The following is a 24145-nucleotide window of genomic DNA, read 5'->3' on the forward strand; positions in this document are numbered from 1 at the left end:
TGAGTCATCCGACAGATGTGAATTTTTTCCCTACATAGTTACAAGCTTCCCTATTTCCATCTCACGTCTCCCTCAGTTTGAGGTTACCTGCTGTCTCTCTCTATTGGTTGCTTCTGGGAATAATGGAGCCTCACTATGGACACTAAAAACCCCACTTTCTCCTTTTTAAACCTTTTGAGAACTCTTGCTAATATTCGTCTTTTTCCCCGTCTCCCTTTTTCTGTTTCCTCTCTTGCGCTCGGCTGCACCTCCTTCTTTCCCTCGTCCTCCTTTCCATGTGAGCATCTCAGTAGGCCGCAGTATTTATGAGTGCTTGCAGAGGGGCGGCGGGCGGCCGGAGTAACGACATTTCCAGACGGCATCTCTGAGCTCATTCCTCCCCAATCATTCCTTCGCAAACACACTTTCTGACAGAGGCAGACTTTCGCCTTGCATCGCGGTCCCTTAGTCACTATTTATAAGTTAAAAGTGCACGCATCTGGGGGTGCAGAGGAGAAATCAAAGTGCTCAGCGCCTCTAAGAGATGTAGGAAAACATAGCTAGTGTTTCGAAGATGACGACAAAAAGAGGTGAGCGTTCTTTTAAAAAGTGGCGGATCATAACGCAACTAAATCCTTTATTGTGCGTACTAAAGCAGAGTAACCTATAGACAAAAGGACAGGGCAAAGCTTTGACTAACTTTCCCAGATGTTGGGAAAAACCAGTGTCGAACCAGCCTGACGAGACTTCAGGTCAACTGGAAACCACACTCAGGGAGAAACAGGAAGAAGACATCAAATCCTCACTTTAGCTGCATTTCTCTTCAAAAGGCATCAGAGGTGAAAGCAGCAGTAAGTCCATCTATCTGGATGTACATATCTCATTTAGAGACAAACACATAGACATTTGTGCCACTTTTTTCCATTTTTTTTTTAAATTTTATGTGCCTGCCGTCCAGAATAGAATATTCCATCCCAACGTAATTGTGGTTCCTCCCCTTCTCTCTGCACTGTAACACGCACAGTGAAATATGACACCCTCTTTTGGTTTTTGTCTTGTGGCCTCCGACGGCGCGCTGACACGTCGATAATCAACATGAACGTCTTCAGACGAGGAGGGGACCCTTTCCTATAATCCTCCATGGTCATATAATCAGAAACAGGCATTTTTCTGGAGCTTGTGCACAACATCTTTGCACATATTTTGCAGCAATCTCGACATAACACTGCAGAAATGAATTTTACTTCATGAGGCACTAAGAGCAGTCCTTCAGATAAACTATTTCTCTTTCTCTCTTTTTGCCTTTCCCTTGTTTTTAGTGCCACGCTTGCCAGCAGTCTTGCACATTATCTGCAGTCGGGGGGGAGAAGGATCCAGTCATATTTTCCATCCACTCTCTCTGTGTCTGACTGGATGTCTGCGCTGGTGGGAGAAAAAGAGTGCAGGCAGGGAGAAAAAAGAGGGAGGGATGGAGAGCTGGAGTTGGGATGAGGGGGGCTGGGACTGTGGAGAAATCCAGATGCAGAGACGAGAAGGAAAACCAGAGAAATAGAAGAGAGGAAAAAAAAAGAGCCAGCTGAAAGTTTGTGAGAGAGAAAACAGGCAACAAAAGCACATCAAGTCCTGAAAAACTTTAAACCATGTGGGTACAATAAGCTGTAATCTCCTTCATTTCATCAAAAGATTAGCATTCAACATAAAGCTGTCGTTGGATAGTGGAGGACGTGGTGCCTTGATGGTGACTTTGGGTTTTTAGAGCTGAGCTGCCCACCATTTTCTCTCACGCCTCACAGGGGAGGCGACGTGTCGCGAGGGGCGGAGCTTACGAGAAGCCGGGGCTGTCGATCAACTGAGCTTATGTTAAAATAGTTTGGCATCCACTGGTAACTTACTGTGGGACATTTTACGCAATCTACTCATGATGATAAATGCAAATGATCGTCAGATTTGAACAATTATTTTGTGTAAATTTACAGAACCTGGGTCAAGTGTGTTTTATATAAGTCAAATAACTATTTTTGCTAATGTCCGACAAAGGTCATGGACATCAATAATCCTGATACTATAACTATTTCTAGTAATAATAGTATTATTAAAATATAGAAATAACAAAAAAAAAGATTTTTGTTTTGTAAAACTATCTGAACCTTGAGAAAAAACTTATATTTTATTTTCAATAAAGATGAAGACTGTGGATGAAATATGAAGCCACATGTGAGCTGTCAGTTAGTTTAGCTTAGCATACAGACTAAAAACAGCTAGCATGGCTTCATCCGAAGGGAACAACATCTGGCTATTTTGAGATGTATTCAACAAACAGATGGTAAAGAGATGAGATATTATATGGTTGTAATAACTAATGACGCTGTACTACAGTCACAGTGTTAACTCTTGGATAACATTGTGGATTTAAACAAAACTACTTGGTTATGATTTAGGAAAACATGGTGGTTTGGATCAAGCTAAGTACATTAGTTTGTGTGTTTCTTACAGATATTAAAGGGTCGGCTTCCTCGTGGGAGTGTTGATCTCCATTTCTAAGACGAGAAGAAAGTACGTTTCACATTGATGATTGAAAGTTACAGAAAAGCTTTTTTTAAGATACTGAATCCCATGAATGAACGTCTCATATTGGACTTAACTTCTGGTGATTCATTGTATACATATGCATCTATAGCATAAGATCCTACCTCCCCATCGCCTGCCAAGCGCAGAAAATGACTGTCTTGGATGTAAATGACTGCTCTTGTGGTGGTGAGAGTGGCGCTCAGCCAGCGAGCACCAACCCGGCCTGCAGACGCAGAAGACAAAAGTCGGGGCCTCCACCAGATGATTGCAGTTCGCGTCGGGCTCTGCTTGAAGTAACAGTAAGAAGTGGGCTGAAGCGTTCGCCCTGTAATTGAGGATTTACCCATAACGCCGCGTGGATGTCTCTTTCTGTTTGTTTTTTTTGCTTCATATTTTTCATCTGATGCTTCTGCTGTGAATGAACTTGCAGAGTCTGCCAGCCGGGGCGCCTGGGAGGTTTATTTTCACCGAGGCGGCTGGTGGAGGCACACTAGTGATTTGCTGGTCTGTACACGTACACGGCAGACTGGAGATGACTGTGAGCGAGTCTCTCTGCAGGAGACATTGACTTATGTCAGGCTACTAAATGAGCTGTGGTGGCGTCATTACTATGGATTTATTTTAAGATCAGCCATTTGACTTCTGGAGATAGATCGACATTTTAATCCAAGACAAATTTCCATGTGCAGACAATAAACTATATCCTATAATATCTTCTCCTATTCTATCCTATTTTATCTATCCTATCGTAATCCTATCCTATTTGTATTTTAGCATAATCCCATCGTAATCCCATTGTAAACCCATCGTATCCTATCATATCCTATTGTATTTTGTCATAATCTTATCATATTTTATTTGTATTTCATCGTAATCCCATCGTATCCTATCATATCCTATTGTAATTTATCATAATCTTATCCTATACTTTTGTATTTTATCGTAATCCCATCGTATCCTATCCTATAATATCCTATCATATTCTTATACTTCCAAATCGAATGAGTGAACAACCTTCGTGCATCGCACAGACAAGGGAAAGAAGAATCCCCGAAATAGAAAATAGAATAATAGAAAATAGAAAATTTGAAGATACCACAATCACCAACATCAATAAGATTATATATTGTTTTATGTCTGTTTTAAAAGTGACTAGAGGGCTAAAAAGGCAACCACACTGGTTTGAATCCAGATGCATCTCTCTCTCTCTCTCTCTCTCTCTCTCTCTCTCTCTCTCTCTCTCTCTCTCTCTCTCTCTCTCTCTCTCTCTCTCATCTCTACTATCAACACATATGTGTTTTAAGCAAAAGTCACTGCACGAATGCATAAAGAACAGAGTAAATGTTCTCAAACACAAACTCAAAACAACAACTGCTATATTCATAATTTATACATCTGACCATCACAAAATATTTAACATTAAATTTAACAAGACTAAATTAACTAAACTAAGTTTGCTCCTTGTTTGGGGATTGTACATTTCAGGAGTTTTTTTCTGCTTAGAAATCAAAGAAATACATTTTAACCACGATAACTCCTCCAGAATGCACGTAATAGAAAACTGATGATTATTTCAGTTTGGTTGTCCTCTTCATAACAGCCATTTAGAGTTTAAGGAGATACTGTAGAGTGATGGATTTTATTCAGGATACTGTACAATTTTCCTCATCACACCCTGTAATCTGTCTGCAGCAGGTGGGCTCACGATGGAGCTTCATGCTCAAATACGCATGAAACAACAGTAATTGAAAATCATTAAAATAAAAACCATCATAATGGACTGGAACAGCAAGTAACAGTGGCCTCATGGTGGAGTGCTGATGAGACATTATACTTTAAAACAAAGCCAAAAAAAAGCAATAAATGCCCCGGGGCACCTTCAATAAGGAGGAAAATGAGCCTGCAGGCGGTAAAGTGATAGAAAAGAAGTGTGAGAGAGGGGAAGACAGAGAGGGTTTGGCTTTGTTAGAGTTTGGAGCAGCAGAGATCTGCAAGTAGAAACACGTGGACGCGGCCAGGCAGATGCTACGTGTTGCTGGCTACAGCTCACAGGCTCGCTGGGGAATGCACAGTTTGGGCCTTTTTCAGTTACTGTGCCTCGTCTTCATGCTGCATGTAAACCTGCAGGTGAGAAGATGCTCCAAAAAACGATTACCTCGAATAAAGTCATCCACTTTGAGTCCCTAAACTGCTTCGGGGGGGCGGGACATGCTTCAAATAAGCGCTTTATTCGCATTAATAGGATTAAAAGTCATGAAATCTCTGGAGCTGTGACTATAAAGACACTTTTCCTACAACCTCTCACATCTCTTGTTCGTAAATAAGGTGTATGCAAAGATTCAGTGTCTCCAATCCAATCATGTTTGCGCTCCTTCTCAAAGACTGTAGTGGATTGTTTATCTTGGCTGAAGAACCTGACAGAGATTTCTTTGCTTAAATATGTTAAATATCTTGTCCTCCGGTTAGAAAAACAAGCAGCTCAGTGACATTTCAATGCAGCTGAAATGCCATAAACTCGCTCTGAGCGCTTCCACCCAAAAACCACCGGCCTGAACTCTGAGAGACTCGCCACGAAACAAAATATATTCTACATTGCAGCAACTCCAAACACCAGAAAATTACCAGTTCTATTTAAACACCGTCCCCGTGAGCGACGGCTTCCTTTCTCTTCGTGGAAAGTCACTGAGAAAGTGTTGCTGAACAGACCGGTTCACCTCGCCATCAAACCAAATTCATTATCGCGCCAATGTTGTTTTAAAGCTAAAATAGCAGATGGAGCGCACGGGCACACGTCTTATCAAATGCTTTCCTCTCAGACCAACAACATGGTCTCCAAACAGGACTTCCCTATTTTCATTTCATTCAAAACCCCCTGAAACCTGTGATAACTGTGTCAAGTTAACAGCACTTTTTTTTCTTCTTGCACAAAAAAAGTCATTTAAATGGGCGTGTCTTATTTTGAAAGTGCACTTGTGGCAGTTTAAATCACTTTATTGTTGCAATAACTTTTTTTTTTAGTGTGCTTCTTTAATATGAAATATGAAACACAAAAAATATTTGAAAAGGAAGGACAGAGGATACTGAAGAAGAGCTGCACTCGGATAAAAGTCGCCTGGTTCAATATCACGATGTATTCATACATAAAGGGTGTTTTTGTTGCTCCTGCAGTGTTTTATTTACCTTCATCAGAACATGCAAAGCATCATCACCATCCTCAAGAAAGGTGCTGGAGATTGACAGCTGTCTGTCCTTGAGGCCGATGGCTGAGAAGAGACGCTGCTTTCAAACTAAACACATCTTTTTCTTTTCTCAAATAAATGCAAGGTCTATTTCAGAATTTAAAATTCCTTTGTTTCTTTGTGCTATACAAAAAACATAAAAGGATATTTAATGATTTGATGAGTCCACTAGTGGAACATGCATCTGTGCCTGAAAATAGCTAAAGAAAACGAAGCAGGTTCTTCTAGTTGAATGTCAGAAGAAGAGGACAACGTCAGAAAGTAAATGAGAGGTCAACCCGGGCCACACTGCAGTTGTAGAAGCTGCAACGTGTCCACACTGTAACCAGACGGCTTTGTGGATCTGCCAAATCCTCTCTTCTCTCTCTCTTCTCTCCCTCCCTCCCTGACTCTAACATCATGGCCATGCCTCTTTTGGAATGGGTTGATTTATTTTTTATACACAGTTTGCTGTACATGCTTTAAAACTCATTTTGGATTCTAGATTACTGACTTAAATAAAACAAAGATCAAAGCAACGTCGTTGGCAGACATTTTATTTCTTTGCAGGAATAAGTGTGAAAGGGTTCAAATTCCTAATTATGAAGGATAAACGCTAACATTTCATACAGGTATAACACCTGTGTGTGTGTGTATGTGTGTGTGTGTGTGTGTGTGTGTGTGTGTGTGTGTGTGTGTGTGTGTTAATCATGTATACATTTGACTGCAGCCTGCAGGTGCTTGATACTCAAAAGGTGAATAGGTCCAGAATAAAACAAATATGTAAAAAAAAAACATTTTTTGTAATCCCTAATAACATCTCCATAAATAACAGAAGCATTTAATTACTTTAAATTATCTTGGCAATATTTCAGTGTCCATCTGGTTTGCTTCTCCGTGCGTAAAGTGCGCACGGAAGACATCTTCCTGACCCCATTCCTTCCTCTTTAAAGAAACCACTGAGCCCAAGTTATCGTCAAATTTAAGACATTTAAGGAAAAATAACTTCCTGTCCAACTGAAATCAATCCAGTCCTCAGCTGCTGAGCATATTCTTGATAAATTAGGGTCTGGTGATTAAGGCTAAGATCTAAATGAAACTATTCAGCATCCCAGACCATTGACAATCAGCTCAGCGACACAATATATCAGGTTAAAGACCGAAAAGACAAAAAAGAGCCTCAATTCAGAAAGTCCACGGTGAAGCAGAAGAGGAGCAAAACACGTCTGAACGGCGGCGAGCCGGCGCGTAAATGTTGCCTGCACCTCATCGTCCACGTTTGAGGCTGAAACGTGAACTTGTTTGACATGTTTGAAGACGGGCCTCCCTCCTCTCTGGTGAAGGAGGGACTCCGTGACTAGAACATGCACAAGTTATCTGATGCGCACGGGACCTCCCCCCCCCAAAAAAGTTCGGGCATATAAAAGCCAAGCTAACTCATTTGTTTAGGCAGTAGGGAGTTTCTGCTAGGGTCTGGATTTGGAGTTACACACACCGGACCCTACCCTGTATGAGTGGTGTCTGAGGAGACGAAAAGGATTCCCCCTTCTATCTCAAAGAATTTACATGTCTAATATTTAGACATGTTCAGCTTTGTGGATATTCGGTTAGCGCTGTTGCTGAGCGCAACAGTGCTTTTGGCCAGAGGTCAAGGAGAGGATGATAGTAAGTATCCTTTTCACACATTGCCTTTGGGTTGTTTTTGGAGGTGGGGGGACTGTCACTGTGGCAGCCTCGGGATGTTGGAGAGCCCGCAAAGGATGCTGAGCAGTTTGCTGGATCTGAACGTCTTCCAGTGCGCATGAGAGTGGGAGATGTTGCATAGCGAGGCGTTTTGGTGCTTTTGTGTGTGTGTGTGTGTGTGTGTGTGTGTGTGTGTGTGTGTGTGTGTGTGTGTGTGTGTGTGTGTGTGTGTGTGTGTGTGTGTGTGTGTGTGTGTGTGTGTGTGTGTGTGTGTGTGGTTTGGGGGGTATCTGGAATCGTAAAGGAGCCTATATAACGCTTTTTTCCCCTATGGTTTGCTGCTCTCACTGACGCGCATGCACTCGCTTGCCTGCGCGTCGGAGCGCACGGAGAGCTGCTCTCCCTCAAACCTTGAGGGGAGCAGCTGCACTTTCTCTGATGCACAGTGACAGCACATAAAGTTCAGAGAGAAGTCGAAGCAAAAAGCACGAACAGAAAACAAATTAGAGAATGGAAAACCCTTTTTGAGGAAGTCTTAATGCATTTAGCAGTTTAGTCGTTTTTGCCATTTGGAGCAAAATCGCATCCCAGGCGTGCCAACAATGTCTGCAGACTTTTTAAGCACCTCGATGTTTTTTTCTCAGTAGTTTTAACATTAAGGCATCACAAAGTGAGCAAGGTTTTTAGGGGGACCAACCCCTAAAAAGTGGAGACTTTTAACCAGTTTTAAGGTTAAACTTGTGCACAAAAGCTTCAAACGAAAGTCACACTGACTCACACAACATAATTATCCATTTTGGTAAAAACTTGGTTTGTTAGTTGGAGAAGAAAAAAAGACAATGGAAAAATCGCCTCAGTCTGACGTCGACAGTGAAAAAAAGTCTAGACGTCAATTAATCACCAGGCAGAGAGAGAGAGAAGGAAAGAGAGAGAGAAGGGTGCGGAAGGTCTCGTTTTGGAGGTGAACAGCGCCGCTCGGTGGCCAACACTGGAACTGTGCAGCCGTCCTCCAAACCCTCGGTCCTCCCACCTCCAAAGGCCCCAACCACACACATCCGCCAGCCTTTAAAGTGATTAGGCCCACTGGAACTTTCCACTCAGAGGTTTTTTTTGAGTAGAAAGTCTTGAATTACGTCCGTTTAGAAATGTTGAATTGTGACTTTTGCTCCATTTGTCGTGTTGCATGATGAGAACTTCTCACCAGGTCCAAATACCTTCAACCTGTTTATGGACACTAGTGTTATACTTAAAAACTATACACCTGCTGATAATCACTCACTAAACATGAGATTTACTTTAAAAAGACTCACTAAAAGTGTGTTTCTAGGACTTTTTCTGCATCTTGATGAAGTTTTGAAGAAGAAAAAAAGTCTTAAAACTGAAAGAACAACCAGGTCTACATGGGGAAATTCATAAATAACCATTTTTACTGAATATTATGTTGCTTTGCAGACATAATCAGGTGTCTGATCTGAGCTTATGGCCACTTCTGGTTCCCATAGGATGCACACGTGCAGGTTTCTGTTCAGATTATGATGCCAAACCTCATTCATCATGATGTCGGCCTCTCTTTCTTCTTCGTCGATTCCAAAGCTCACCGCGTCTTCTCTCCTCTCAGGCCCATTCGGCAGCTGCACGTTAGACGGACAGTTCTACAACGACAAGGACGTATGGAAACCGGAGCCCTGCCAGATCTGCGTCTGCGACAGCGGGACCGTCATGTGCGACGAGGTGATCTGCGAGGACACGTCCGACTGCGCCGACCCCATCATCCCAGACGGAGAGTGTTGCCCTATCTGCCCCGACGTCGATGGTACTTCGCCTTCATCCTCCCCCCACCTTTCCCCTTTCACCAATTCTGTGGTTTCAATTAGCTTCGTGGCGCCACCTAGCGCCTCCCACCTCACCTGTGACCGCCCGATGGACTCGAGGCCCTAAGCCCGTGCCTGCTCTCCCGAGGATTTTCAAAAGAGAATCACGCTGGATTTACCTTTTTTGTTCGTTTTATGTTCAATATGCTTTCTTTTAACTGAGGATTTTGAGCTGCTCTTTTGGGGGAATCCTGGTTTATGTCATTTACCCGACGGGCCTTCCCGTGCGGTGACGCTGCAGGGTGCAAAACAACACTCACGTCGTGTATTTTAACTCCTTTTTCCACGATGGAAAAACATTAAGAATCCAATAAAAAATGCATGTTTGTCTGGATTCTGCTACTTCGACATTGAACATTATTTTTGTTTAAGTTATGGATGTGTCTCTTCTAAATGTCCAAGAGGTGTTGACGTTTTCTTTTCCCTTCGTTGCTTCTGTAGGACCCCAGGTTCCAGGAGAGATTGAGGTACTTCGCCCTTTAATATTTAATCTTTTCACATCTGTGTGATTATAATACATGTCTCTCTTTGGACATGCATGGCCTGGTGAAGTCAGTCAGTACACCTGCTCGTATGTTAGATGCTGCACCTCTCAAACTCAGGATGAAACACTGCTGTGTGGCTTATCCTCATGTCTCTGTCTGTCCATAGCCAACAAAAGGAGCTGTTGGCCCCAAGGGAGACAAGGTAGGTTCACTCACTACGGGCCTTTGTCTAATAACTATTGCATAAAAGGACAAAAACGAATATTCATTTCCTTGAGTTTGATTATTTTCATTTACAAATGCAGACGGACAATGTGTCCCTGCTGTGCTGGGCTGTTTTTTGGGGGGGAAATATGAACTTATTCAGTACAAATCATGCATTGTTGCTGTGTGCGGTTTATTTTCAGAATTTTTTAATATTTCTGAAGACACAGAATAAACACAGTGGCGTTAAATCTTTTCATGAGTCCATGCACACTCCTCTAAATGCTGTTTAGCCTGCTGTGACGTTATTGTTCTTGATGACCTTTAATAATTAGGTCACAAGGTCAACAGGTCATCAAAAGTTGAAAAGGTCAAATAACGGGAATTGATGGATTACTATTGACATTTATGATAATTGTGGAAAGCACAACTTGGAATTTAACACATTTTCAGGCTTTTTTGAGAACGAGGCGTGATCCAAAAGCAGCATTGCTTTACAGTAATTCGCTAATACAAACAATAACTTCATAGAAAAGCCTCGTTTACCAGGTCTGCAAGGCAGGAAATCATTTTTTTAAAATTAAAACCAGTGAAGAATATTGCTAACCGACTGTCTCTCCTTACTTCCTCTACAGGGTCCAGCTGGTCCTCCCGGCAACGATGGCCTGGATGGACAGCCCGGTTTCCCCGGCCCCCCCGGCCCCCCCGGCCCCCCTGGCCTTGGCGGAGTGAGTACCTCCATGTCCCGACATCCAGGAAGTTTTTAAGAAAGAAATGAACCTTCATCACAGATGACTCGACTCAGTTTAGATGAAACTAGGGATGTTTAGAGCCTCTGGTTTTAGGTCTGGGGGGGAAAATGCAGAATATCTCGGGTCGATTAGACCGGTTTATGACATTTCGCCTTAATATTTGAGCAAAAGGATCAAATGTATTGCTCCTCTGCTGAGATAGAACCTTTACACGCGTGTGATTCATGTGCTACGTTAACTCTTTAAGATCAGTGACTAATCTCACTCTTCATCTTCTTCTTCTTCAGAACTTCTCTCCTCAGATGAGCTACGTCGACCACTCCAAATCCAGCGGCCCAGCTCAGCCTGGCCCAATGGTATGAAGCCGTTGCTCTCTCTCTCCATCTACCTCTGTTGCTAAAGCTCCTGTTTGGACTAAATCTGAACGAGAATCTAATGTTTTTTTCCATCTCGTGTTCATCAACAGGGTTCCATGGGTCCTCGTGGTCCTCCCGGACCCCCCGGATCCTCCGTAAGTAAAAGATTTAAACCGAGCTGCTTGCCACAGATGTGTGACGTCTGCGGCGAATGCATTCGCGTTAAAGACGACGTCGGGCTAAATATCCGTTGTTCTCGTTGTCCATCAGGGTCCTCAGGGTTTCAACGGACCCCCCGGTGAGCCCGGTGAGCCCGGAGCCTCTGTGAGTATAACCAATGTCATACTAAATACATAATGTTTCCCCTTATTTGTGAGAAAAACCCAGAAATCTGCACAATTCCAATTTAAAAAAAAAAATTTGCTAGTGAGAACATGTCACTTCCTGTGTTCTACTTCCTGTTGTAATCACTGACACGCACCAATTGCAAATACCCCTAGTCAATGACAGTGGATATTAACACATTCACAATATTAAATTTGTTGCAAATTCATATTTTTATTCTTGTTTAATTAGGGTGCCATGGGATCTCGTGGTCCCGCTGGTCCCCCCGGAAAGAACGGAGATGATGTGAGTGATTTATTGATCATTTCCACCCGAGGAAAGACTACACATCCAGTTATATATATATATATATATATATATATATATATATATATATATATATATATATATATATATATATATATATATATATATATAGTATAACTTGCCTGAAGGAGACTTACTTACCTCTCTGTGTGTCTTCGACAGGGTGAGCCCGGCAAAGCCGGTCGACCCGGAGAGCGTGGAGCCGCTGGCCCTCAGGTGAGCGATTGGGGGCAAAGGTCGAGAGTCGGTCGGCCCCCCAAAAAAAGATTGCTCCAAGTTCATGTTCAAACCGTCTGGTTGTGCATTACAGGACGTTATCATAACTCTTGATTTCCTCCCGCAGGGAGCTCGTGGATTCCCAGGAACCCCCGGCCTTCCCGGCATCAAGGGACACAGAGTGAGCATTGATTACAACAAAATATACAACAAACAAACAAAAACAATCGCAGTTTTGAGACAATCACGAAAGAGGTGACCGACCGTGATTGATCTTGTGCACAGGGATTCAGCGGTCTGGATGGATCTAAGGGAGACGCCGGACCCGCCGGACCCAAGGTAGGCCTGCAGGATGCGCCGTTTGCCGAAAACACACAAGCATTTTTAACATGAATTCAACCGAAACTTCACCCTGAACTAAATCCCTTCTGCGTCCGTCTACAGGGAGAGTCTGGAGCATCTGGTGATAACGGTATCCCCGGCGCCATGGTACGTTTTTCCCATCTCATCTCAGGACATCACACTTATTCACATCGAGGAAAAAAAAATGGGATTAATATTAATGCCGAGCTAATATTGTCCTGCGCTCTTTTCTCTAGGGTGCTCGCGGTCTTCCCGGTGAGAGAGGTCGCCCCGGACCTCCCGGTGCTTCTGTAAGCGCTGCTATTCCTCCCCTGCTAATAAGACACACATACGATTTGAGTGCATGCAAATATGAGGCCTGCAAATCCCTTCAATCTGATCTCCTCTCGCTCTGCAGGGTGCTCGTGGTAATGATGGCAACACCGGCGCTGCTGGACCCCCTGTAAGTATTTCTAGATAAGGTCATATCACAAGGGTTTTTCGATGCAATGTAATTAGCGTTCCATCAGATTTCGCTAACTTATCTATTTTTATTTTTATTTCTCAGGGACCTACTGGACCTTCCGGTGCCCCTGGATTCCCCGGTGGTGCTGGTGCTAAAGTAAGCCTCCCAAAACATGTTTTCATACGCGATGCATCAGATTGTTTTTTGGTTTTATTGTTTTATATGTTTGTCTCGCTTTCATTCGGCTTTTCCGTTGTTATACTGCCTCGCTTTTTGTCTGTCAAAGCGCAACTCTTTTTTTCCAATGTGCTACATGAATAAAGTCAATGAAGTTATTATTATTTGACCACATTTGGGGACATTAACAGTCAGAATAAACCCCCGTCCCTCCACTTCTGTGGGATTTGTTGGTATTCCACATGTCTTCACTTTACACCATCAACCATGAAGTCAGCGTGCCGTAAAAGACAGAAAAAGTCATAATTGCGTCTCCAAGGTGAACACTGTTGCCACCAGATGGCATCAGCAGACCCGCCACAGCAGCTTCATGCTGCTGCATCCCTCCTCTCTATTATATATTGTGGCATATTTTCAGAAAACCATGCTACACATACATGCAATGAGCCAATTTAAAGATTAAGGTGGTGACTATTTCCTCTCTTTATTTGTACTTCACAATCAAAGTGCAAGGTTTTTTATTTCGACTGTAAATGAGTATCAATAAACTCGGACAACAGACTATCACTGAATTAAAATGTCATTTAATTGTATATTTAAGTTTGACGTTGACGCGCCAAGACAAAATATGTTGTGATTTATAATTGATGTGTTTAGAAACGTACGATATTTAGGTTGCAGGTTTTTCTAAGACATTTTTGCTTCCCCCTACAGGGAGAGACCGGTGTTGCAGGAGGCCGTGGAAACGAGGGACCCCAGGGAGCTCGTGGAGAGGCTGGTAACCCCGGACCATCCGGAGCCGCTGGACCTGCTGTGAGTCGAGAACCAGGACTGCATAATGTCAAACCCTTGAGAAAGCAAAATGCAAAAACACTGTTAAACACTTCCTCTCTCAACAGGGCGCCCCCGGATCTGATGGCTCCGCCGGCGCTAAGGGTTCTCCTGTAAGTATATCGCACCCACGTGGGATCACGTTGATGCCGCTTAAATCCTGCGTGTGACCTTTTTCTGACCCCTCGACTCTCCAAACCCCTACAGGGTGCTTCCGGTATTGCTGGCGCTCCTGGCCTTCCCGGCACTCGCGGTCCTGGTGGAGCTCAGGGAGCCGTCGGCGCTCCTGGTCCCAAGGGAAACAACGTGAGTAGTGCTGAGAAATTTTTGGTTCTTACCCCCATAACCACTGTATGAGATTATTCCAGGGTCTCCCGTAACACACAGTGTAAAGAACACAGCGCCATGTGTGTAAAATCTGAAATAATCGCAAAACATATATCATGGTTTTAAAGCACATTCTTTTTCAATGTAACAGAGATTGAAAGAAACATTAAATGTGTGTGTGTGTGTGTTCACAGGGTGATCATGGACTTCCTGGACCTAAGGGAGAGCCCGGTACCAAGGGAGAGCCTGTAAGTTTCACAATTTCTTAATGAACCATTCTGTATGTTTTGAAGGGATGAGTGTTTTCTAATAACCTTTTTTTATTTTTTTAAATATATTTCCAGGGCCCCGCTGGAATTCAGGGACTTCCCGGCAACTCCGGTGAGGAAGGCAAGCGAGGTGGACGTGGAGAGCCCGGCGGTGGTGGACCCCGCGGACCTGCCGGAGAGCGCGTACGTTGCTTCTTCTTTCACACGTCCAAACCTCAGTCGGATACCGTCGAGGCACTTGAGAAAGAACGACACACTTTTATCACCGCGAGGAAGAACATCTCCCCATAACTTGTATTGCATGCTGCTCATGTTAATAAGTGTTCTTAGAAAGACTTCTGCACATTCACAGTATGCTAAATTCCCAAGGGGATTCACGATGGATAATGTGGTGTAGTGATCACATTTAGTCATATGGTTGAAATTAGTACAGAATGCTTTTTTGGACCTTAATGAACATGGTCCGGCTTTAGTAACTGTAGCTTGGTTAATACATCGCGGCTACTGACATGGTTGTGCGTCTCTTTTTCCTCTCAGGGTGGACCCGGTGCCCGTGGTTTCCCCGGTGCTGATGGATCTGCTGGCGGCAAGGTGAGCATCTCGCCAATGAGTTTTGTCAAACGTCGGTTGGAATACCATCACCGGCACAAGCAAATGTTTACCTGTTAAGGAAATGAATCCTTCCAGTGAACCGGAAGTCATTCGGTCACTCACGAACTTCAACCACTCGTTCCCATCCTATCCCTTGACTCTCGCCTCCGCTTGTCTGATAGGGAGCCCCCGGTGAGCGCGGTGCCAACGGACCAGCAGGAGCTCAGGGAGCCACCGGTGAGGCCGGAAGCTCCGGTGCTCCTGGTGCCCCTGGATCCAAGGTAAGATCTGCAACATATTCCCCATCCGTTGAGCTCTCTTTAAAGCTCACGGCGCCGTGGCATACGCTCAACATGTGAGCGCTGTCCGTCTTCATACTCACCGGATGGTCTTTTTCTCACCGCAGGGTGTGACCGGTAGCCCTGGAAGCTCCGGAGCTGATGGAAAAGCCGGACCTTCCGTAAGTACTGGCCGAATGTGTACCCAATGCAATAAAAGAAGATCTGCAGCTTGTTGATGATCCATTCGTTCGTGGTAGGAGAGTCTCTGAGAATCTTTTCCCGGTGATCTTTTAGGGTGCCACTGGACAAGATGGACGCCCTGGACCCGCTGGATCTGTCGGATCCAGAGGACAGCCTGGAGTTATGGGATTCCCCGGACCCAAGGGAGTCAATGTGAGTGAACGGAGGGACTCCAGACGTAAATGTTTCTCAGAGGGAAATCCCTTTTACGGTAGATGTAAGTCTGATATTTGCTCTTTTTTTTTAACAGGGTGAGTCTGGCAAGCCCGGCGAGAGAGGTCCCAGTGGTGCTACTGGTCCCATTGTAAGTAAACAATGCTTTTAACAAGCGTAAACAATGCTTTTTTGACAACAAAAAAAGCACAAAAACACTTGATAACTGGTCATGCTTTTGTTCCCTAGGGTGCTCCTGGCAAAGATGGTGATGTTGGTGCTCCCGGATCTTCCGGTGTCGCTGTATGTATCTCGTCTATCTGAACTTAAACCAACGAAAAAAACAACATTAAAAGTGTCGCCAGGTTTCTCATCGCCGGGTTCACTGCCTTCCTTTTTTTCAGGGCCCTAGCGGAGAGAAGGGAGAGCAGGGACCCGCTGGACCCAGCGGATTCCAGGTAGGTCGTTGGTTTTTTTTCCATGTGTTTGACGTGCCTCTGGGTCATTGCTCACTTGCTATAACCCTGACATCCAAGCATGCATTATTGCCAAATGAAGCTGTCAATGAATAGAGTGTAAACATGGAGAATTATGCATCAACACGACCATCAAAGACATATGCAAGAAGTAGAAAGCGGGAATCTTCATGGAAGATTCAGGCTTTTTCAGTAAGGACTCCATCTCTAACCCTGACATCTACCTCTCCTCCTTGTGCAGGGCCTTCCTGGACCCCAAGGTGCTACTGGTGAGACTGGCAAGCCTGGTGAACAGGTGAGAGTCACACTGCCATGCGCCGTGTATTTCATTTAGTGGGGGATTGAGTCCAGATATCTTACTCTTCGTTGCCGTTTTTCAGATATTCCTTGATTAAATTACTCTTTTTTTTGTCCTTTTTCTTCAGGGCGGTCCTGGAGATGCTGGACCTTCTGGCCCATCTGGACCAAGAGTGAGTTCATCCTACGTTTCAGAAACACAAAGCTCGATCTCTCGTCCACGGTGAAAACACATGTTCCTCGGGTCTTGATATTGGTCATGAGCCTCCTTTTTTTGTGTCGCTTCCTCTTCTGCCTTATAGGGAGACAGAGGTTTCCCCGGTGAGCGCGGTGTCAACGGCATCGCAGGCCCAACTGGAAGCCGCGGTGCTCCCGGACCCGCCGGTAACGATGGAGCCAAGGTAGGTTTGACAAAAAGAAAGAAACAAGCTCACAAAGTGATATTGAAATAAAAAAAGAATCGAACGTAATGTCAATCAACAAAGAGTAAAAATACCGGCAAGTCATTTTTAATTTTGTGCCAAAAAAGACCCCCTTTTTCTTGAAAAGCACACAATATGTCAGAAGTAATACACAATATACGAATGAATCACCATATAAGACAGTTTACGCTCATTCACATGCGCTGTGAAGCCAGTTTCAGGATATGAAACTTCACATATCCATATTCATACACGACTTTTCTTTTCTTTCACATTACTAATCACACATGCACACTCTCCTGTCCTCAAATATTTACATTTAAAGGGCAGGTTTTCTGTTTTCCATCAAACACACCTTACTAACTAACATCCTTCAGTTGCAACAAACACGAAAAACATGAAACCGTGTGCTCACATCACATTGTTGTCCACTGTGTGTTTCACATTTCAGTTGTTGGTTCACCTGCAGCTGATTGAATATGACCAATAGATGATAATGTGTATATTTCTGTGTGTGTGTGCAGGGAGAGCCCGGTGCTGGTGGTGCCCCCGGTGGTCAGGGATCCCCCGGTATGCAGGGGATGCCCGGTGAGCGTGGATCTGGTGGTCTGCCTGGTGCCAAGGGAGAGAGAGTAAGTATCACACCTGTCCTGCATGTCTACTGTGTCTATATACGTATTATGACACACAGCAAACCTTTGTAGTAGTATTTACAGAGCTTAAGGGAGAGGAAATAACTGATTGTGGGTAAATCCACCTGAAAAGTGTTTGAATTTAGGCCATTGTCTTCAGATATTTAGTAAATTTTTGGGGTTAGAATTACCTGAAAGATGGGATATTATGGGTGAAAAAGTGGCACACTGCTTTTTTATGAACTTAAAAGCAAAAATCAACCACTTGTGTTGTGAGACAGGAAGGGAGAGCACAGTAATGAGGCACATATGAAGAAAGAAAACACTTTTTTTGCTGCGGACAGGGTGTAAAACAGGGTGATAATTAGTCAAAAGTGTCTGTCAGCAAGTGAAGAATCGCCTGAATCGATCAACCAAATATAAAAACGAGTGTCTTCTTTCACCTGAATCAGGATGTGAGCTTAGCTTAACAAACGTTTCTCTCTTCAGGGCGATGCTGGACCCAAGGGAGGCGAGGGCGCCGGTGGCAAAGATGGCGTGCGTGGTATGACTGGTGCTATCGGAGTCCCCGGACCTCATGGTGCTCAGGGTGAGAAGGTGAGACCAGGTTTTAACCTCCGAACATCAGTTATCCGGATCTTCTTTCGCACATATGTTCTTCAACATAAAATGGCGTCTTCCTTCTTCCACACTTTTCTATTTAAATGTGGTTTATTGGCACAATGTTTTCTGTGGAAAGACTCCAGATATACATGTTTAGGATGACCGCTGACCTCTCCACCTCTTCTTTTTAGGGTGAGGGCGGTGCCGTTGGAGTTGCTGGACCCACCGGTCCTCGTGGTTCCCCTGTGAGTATCCCTGATCAATTACTAGAAAACAGACATATACCTTTTTTACTGGATAGACATCTTCAGTATAAGATAGGCACAATGTGATAACAGGGCGCAATCATGACCGAAGTGTCTTCGTTACTTTGACAGGGCGAGCGTGGAGAGAACGGGCCTCCCGGACCTGCTGGTTTCGCTGGATCTCCTGTAAGAAAATCACACATATTTACAAAAAGGATATCTCCCATAGCCGGGACACGAGAAAAGCCGGTCGTGTTGAGCTCTTTCTTCTCTTGCCCTCCGACCTCAGGGTGCTGACGGTCAGCCTGGAGCCAAGGGAGAGTCTGGTGACTCTGGACCCAAGGGAGACGCTGGTGCTCCCGGACCCGGCGGACCCATTGGAGGCTCTGGTCCTCAGGTAACAAAAAAACGCAATGACTGTGGCAACTTCTTGACTTTTACTTTAATAGTTCTCTACTTTTATTTCATTATTATATGTTTTATGAGTTATGAGTTAACAGAAGGTAAACTGCTGCCGGGACAAAAGACTGTCTCAATCATTCGGTCGAACACTTTGGCATCCTTAATCGCTCACAGACTGAACTTCTGAGTCCTTTACACAGTGCAGTGGAAGCAGGCTATGTTTATTCCCATATTGTAAACATGATTTCCTCATTGTTTTCTATTAACAGGGACCTGCTGGCCCCTCTGGACCTAAAGGTGCCCGTGGTGGCGCTGGACCCCCTGTGAGTATCCCGTCAAACATGCAGGATGTCGTAGGATTTGATGCCACATTTAATGGCGATGATGGTGAAATCCGAGCTGTTTCAAGCTGCCGTCTCTGTTGTCTCTTAGGGTGCTACTGGTTTCCCTGGACCCGCCGGCAGAGTTGGACCCCCTGGCCCTGCCGTAAGTGTCACCCAGTCCACCCAACCAGCAGTAACACCTGTACACTGTTTCTACAGCCCCATTCACTCACCCGAATCCCCATGCTGCGTGTCTCTCAGGGATCCGGCGGACCCCCCGGAGCTGTCGGACCCGTTGGCAAAGATGGAGCAAGAGGAGGCCGTGGTGAGACCGGACCCGCCGGTCGCCCTGGCGAGGTCGGCGCTGCCGGACCCCCAGGACTCACCGGAGAGAAGGGATCTGTTGGTTCTGATGGAGCTCCCGTGAGTTATGATCCTGCAATAGATGTTCTGTCGAGGGTTTTGTCCCACGGTGGTTTGTTTTTGCATCATGCATCTTGCTGACTGAGCGCCGCATGTCCTTCTCCGCAGGGTACCGCCGGTAGCCCTGGACCCCAAGGTATCTCTGGACAGCGTGGTATCGTGGGTCTCCCCGGACAGCGTGGAGAGCGTGGATTCCCCGGTCTTGGTGGACCCGGAGTAAGTATTCACCATGATCCCGTAGACACTCAACAACTGAGCCAAAATAGACTGATAATGACATTACTTCAGACTTTATCACGAGGAGATAAAAAGAAACCTGCATTCTTAATACTGGCCATCAGGGGGCGACTCTTCTGGTTTCAAAAAGAAGTCTGATTGTACAGAAATCTATTCGAAAATGACTCTACTTCTATCTATATTTATTCCCTCAGTAAACATTGTAAACATGAGTTTATAGTCTCACTCTCTAGTTTCAAGTCTTCTTCAATACAGCATGATGCAGGGTATGCTTTAGGGTGGGGCTACAAGGTGATTGACAGGTCACTAGCGCGGTCTTGCCCGGTCTGGTAGTTGTTTTGCAAGACTTTTGGTCTCCCTAAGATGTCTTATTTATTAGCTTTTGCACTTAGCTCCGCCCTCTCGCGTCACTTCTGGTTGCCAATAAACAAAGATGGCGACAGTCAAAAATGTTGAAAATGGCGTAGGGTGATGTCATTGTGACTTTGTCCATTTCTTATTTACACTACACTACTTACCAAAACCTCTGCATTCCTGAACCATCTCTGAAACAAAATCCCAATGAGCTTCTCCTGAAAAATGACCTCTCTTGTTTCTCTTCAGGGTGAGCCTGGAAAGCAGGGATCTTCTGGACCCGTCGGAGCTCGTGGACCCCCCGGACCCGCTGGACCCCCTGGACTGTCCGGTGCCTCCGGAGAGACCGGTCGCGAGGTACGGGACCTGTAGAGTACCTCGGACAGCCAGGGCGGGGTGTTGTCTTGCACGTTTCTTAATGCATTCGGTGTCTAACGATGCCATTGTTGACGATTGACCGTCCTCGCTGTTCTTCCACAGGGATCTACTGGTCACGATGGCGCCCCCGGTCGCGATGGAGCCGCTGGTCCCAAGGTAACCCACCTCTCCTCTGGATTCCCAACCTTCTGAGCAGCATTTCATCTTCAGTGCAGCATTGCTTCCCAATAGAAATAAGCTTTATCTCGCCGCCTCGCATTGTCTCACTGGAGATTTTACCCCCCTTATAGGGAGATCGTGGTGAGAACGGTATGTCCGGACCCCCTGGACCTCCTGGTGCTCCTGGAGCCCCCGGAAGTGCCGGCCCATCTGGCAAGACTGGTGACCGTGGAGAGTCTGTAAGTCTTCGTCCAGCTTCTTCTGGAAATACGTGACAAAGGTGCAGATTCATTTGATCCGATCCTTTTTCTCACCCTCTCTTCATTTTAGGGTAACGCTGGCAATGCCGGTCCCGCTGGCCCCGCTGGTGTCCGTGGTCCCGCTGTACGTTTCATCAGAACATAATAATGCACCAACAACATAAATTAGGCTTGAGTCTTGATCGGTTCAGCTTGTTGACCTCTCGTTGTTGTGGTGCAGGGCCCCGCTGGTGCAAAGGGAGATAGAGGAGAGGCCGGTGAGGCCGGAGAGAGAGGACACAAGGGACACAGAGGATTCACAGGAATGCAGGGTCTGCCCGGCCCATCTGTAAGCAAAACACTTACTTATTCATGTTCGAGCGGTAGAGTGACGAACAACTTGAACTTTTCACGCTTCGCAATGTAAACTCTCTTTCTTAAATGTGTCATGTTTCATATTCACACCTTCTCTCGTGGCCTCCAGGGTGGTTCTGGAGAGAGAGGACCCGCTGGCGCCTCCGGACCCGCTGGACCCAGAGTAAGTACATCTGTTTTTTTAGTTGTTATTTACACAAAAAACATGTATTCACTTCCAATCTGGTACTTGGAGAGTGAGAATGAATTGATTGTTTTCCCCCATTAAGTGATCATGTGGCTTTTGCTCCATAGGGACCTTCTGGATCTAATGGCTCCCCTGGTAAGGATGGCATGAACGGTCTGCCCGGACCTACCGGACCCCCCGGACCTCGTGGTCGCAATGGAGAGATGGGACCTTCCGTAAGTTGCGCTACGATCTTTTTTGTTTTAAGCAGCTACTCATGTCCATTCGGACACTTCCACTGTGTCTGCAGTTTCTAAACGTCTTGTATCACCAACCAAAACAGGGACCTCCCGGTTCCCCCGGACCCGCTGGACCCCCTGGACCTCCCGGCAGTGGATTCGACTTCGTCAGCCAGCCCCTTCAGGAGAAGGCACCCGATCCCCTCCGTGGCAGCCACCACTACCGCGCCGACGACCCCAACATGATCCGCGATCGCGACATGGAGGTGGACACCACCCTCAAGACCCTGACCCGCAACGTCGAGAAGATCCGCAGCCCCGACGGTACCCAGAAGAGCCCAGTCCGCATGTGCCGTGACCTGAAGATGGCCCACCCTGAGTTGAAGAGCGGTGAGCGCAGATCGGAGACCCAAAGAAGCTTTTTCTAGAGACAGACGAGGACGAGATTTGAACCGTTTTATGTTCCTCTGTTGCAGACCTGTACTGGGTTGACCCCAACCAGGGCTCCACCCTGGATGCCATCAAGGTCCACTGCAACATGGAGACTGGCGAGACTTGCGTCTACCCCAGCGAGTCCACCATCCCCATGAAGAACTGGTACCTCAGCAAGAACATCAGAGAGAAGAAGAACATCTGGTTCAGCGAGTCCATGACCGGTGGATTCCAGGTAAAAAGTCAAAAAGATGCTGTTGGATCGTAGGATATGTGCCAATCGAGTCCAGTGACAGTAAAAAATCTTTCCCTCCCCTCTCACACGCAGTTCCAGTATGGCAGCGATGGCGCCGACGTCGAGGACGTCAGCATCCAGATGACCTTCATGCGCCTGATGTCCAACCAGGCCTCTCAGAACATGACATACCACTGCAAGAACAGCATCGCCTACATGGACTCAGCCACCGGCAACCTGAAGAAGGCCGTGCTCCTCCAGGGATCCAACGACGTCGAGATCAGAGCCGAGGGCAACAGCCGCTTCACATACAGCGTCAGCGAGGACGGCTGCACGGTGAGTTTTAAAAAAATATATATTTTGTACACTTTTCGGGGGGGAAACAAGAGTTTTTTTAGCAGTTTCTTCAGCATTTTTCAGCAGTTTCTGACCCTTTTCTTCTTTTTTCCTCCGCAGTCACACACTGGCTCATGGGGCAAGACAGTCATCGACTACAAGACATCAAAAACATCCCGCCTGCCCATCATTGACATTGCTCCTATGGATGTTGGTGCACCTGATCAGGAATTTGGCGTCGAAGTTGGCCCCGTTTGCTTCTTGTAAAAAAAGAACGAAATATGGACATGACATTGTTGTTTTTTTTTCTAGCAGTCATCTCTAAATCTTTTTTTCTATGCATTCAAAACTCATTCGGCTGCCATTGGTCCACATGCTTAAAACCACTCTACGGAAGACGATGTTTGTGTTTTTTTACAATCAAGTTTTTGGGACTGCTACTTCAACCAAAACCAACCACAAGGACACTTTAAAAAGAATCTTTTGTTTCCACTGGCAACAAGAAAATAATATATATGCTTGTGTAAAATTTCCCCCTGGAGATTGAGAGAAAAAAAGAGAGAGAAAAGATCCACACACAATGAAACACAGGTCACTTTTGCCATTTTTCTACCGCTGCGGAAGGACATTGAAAACAACAAGTGATGTGTACCATTTTTCTGGTGTTAAATAAATTGTAAAAAGTGTGAAAGTGTCTTCTTGTTCTAAATTCTTGAGAGGGATAGAAAGAGAAAAGAAAACACCTGAACGTTGCTCAGACACCAGCAAAAAAAAAAGAGAGCCCAAAAACAAAAGAGGCTCACCTCCATTGCAATATGTAGATGGAAACCTCAACACAAGAAGTCGCAACCTTTTTTTTTTTTTCTTAAGACGAAAAGGGAATTTTTTACACAAGTCTATTGTGGGGAAATCAAAAACATTCAAAGGTGCTATTACCATTTCAAAGAGGTCCAGTTATTGGTGTTTGATGGTGAAACCCTCGCCGTCATACTGTAATTATTGCCACTAATGCCTGCAGAACCTTTGGTGCTACTAAATTGACTCGTTGTCTTGTTGTCTATGCAGGGCAATTGTTTTCTTCTTAAGTGTTCTGCAAAGGTGATCACTGCAGATGTAACGCATGCCATCATGTCTTTGTACATAAAAGCAAGTGACTCTGGTTCAATATCATGTCCCTGCACATTTGTTCAGTGTTGATCCCTCTTGTCTGTTTGCTCCCTCTTCACTAAAAACGCCTCTCCAGCCCCCCAAAAAGAAAAGAAAAACAGCACACATCTCCCACCCTGTTGTTAATGTTGTTTGTTGATGTCTTTTCGCGAAGGGTTTCTTAAAAAAGAATTTGAAGCAGACCCACTTTCATGGTTTAAAACAGAGATTCTGTACTTATTTTGTACATGTATAATACATTGAGATGTTTTTAATTATTTTGGGTGCTGAAATAAAGCATGTGAAGTGGTCTACTCAGTGGCTGGGTTTTCACTGTCCTCTTTTGCAACTGTTGTGAAACTGAAA

The 24145-nt window shown here is 45.1% G+C and overlaps 1 protein-coding gene across 1 annotated transcript; it reads left to right on the forward strand.

Moving 5' to 3' along the window:
* The first annotated feature begins 7230 nt into the window (after nucleotides 1–7230).
* col1a1b (collagen, type I, alpha 1b) lies at nucleotides 7231–24100 on the forward strand. Its single transcript, XM_068582526.1, has 51 exons — nucleotides 7231–7430; nucleotides 9067–9261; nucleotides 9761–9786; nucleotides 9971–10006; nucleotides 10644–10736; nucleotides 11048–11116; nucleotides 11227–11271; nucleotides 11387–11440; nucleotides 11693–11746; nucleotides 11930–11983; nucleotides 12111–12164; nucleotides 12269–12322; nucleotides 12428–12472; nucleotides 12583–12636; nucleotides 12744–12788; nucleotides 12894–12947; nucleotides 13683–13781; nucleotides 13868–13912; nucleotides 14007–14105; nucleotides 14321–14374; nucleotides 14471–14578; nucleotides 14933–14986; nucleotides 15169–15267; nucleotides 15393–15446; nucleotides 15562–15660; nucleotides 15758–15811; nucleotides 15910–15963; nucleotides 16065–16118; nucleotides 16378–16431; nucleotides 16562–16606; nucleotides 16736–16834; nucleotides 17380–17487; nucleotides 17977–18084; nucleotides 18282–18335; nucleotides 18468–18521; nucleotides 18625–18732; nucleotides 19007–19060; nucleotides 19170–19223; nucleotides 19322–19483; nucleotides 19592–19699; nucleotides 20324–20431; nucleotides 20555–20608; nucleotides 20743–20850; nucleotides 20942–20995; nucleotides 21092–21199; nucleotides 21335–21388; nucleotides 21520–21627; nucleotides 21735–22020; nucleotides 22107–22297; nucleotides 22391–22633; nucleotides 22754–24100. The coding sequence occupies exons 1-51, from the start codon at nucleotides 7349–7351 to the stop codon at nucleotides 22898–22900; spliced, it is 4356 nt and encodes a 1451-aa protein (XP_068438627.1). The 5' UTR covers nucleotides 7231–7348; the 3' UTR covers nucleotides 22901–24100.
* The last annotated feature ends 45 nt before the right edge of the window (nucleotides 24101–24145 follow it).

This window comes from Clinocottus analis, unplaced genomic scaffold (assembly GCF_023055335.1).
Source record: "Clinocottus analis isolate CAN_PGR_092001 unplaced genomic scaffold, fCliAna1.0.p SCAF_19, whole genome shotgun sequence".
In the NCBI taxonomy this organism is placed as follows: domain Eukaryota; kingdom Metazoa; phylum Chordata; class Actinopteri; order Perciformes; family Cottidae; genus Clinocottus; species Clinocottus analis.

What these genes read in the sequence shown, in the direction of transcription:
- col1a1b (XM_068582526.1), top strand. Translation starts at nt 7,349, where the DNA reads ATGTTCAGCTTTGTGGATATTCGGTTAGCGCTGTTGCTGAGCGCAACA. An exon ending in CTGGACCCAGCGGATTCCAG is followed by an intron (nt 16,119 to 16,377) that starts GTAGGTCGTTGG and finishes CTCCTTGTGCAG; the next exon opens with GGCCTTCCTGGACCCCAAGG. An exon ending in GTGGTGGCGCTGGACCCCCT is followed by an intron (nt 19,061 to 19,169) that starts GTGAGTATCCCG and finishes GTTGTCTCTTAG; the next exon opens with GGTGCTACTGGTTTCCCTGG.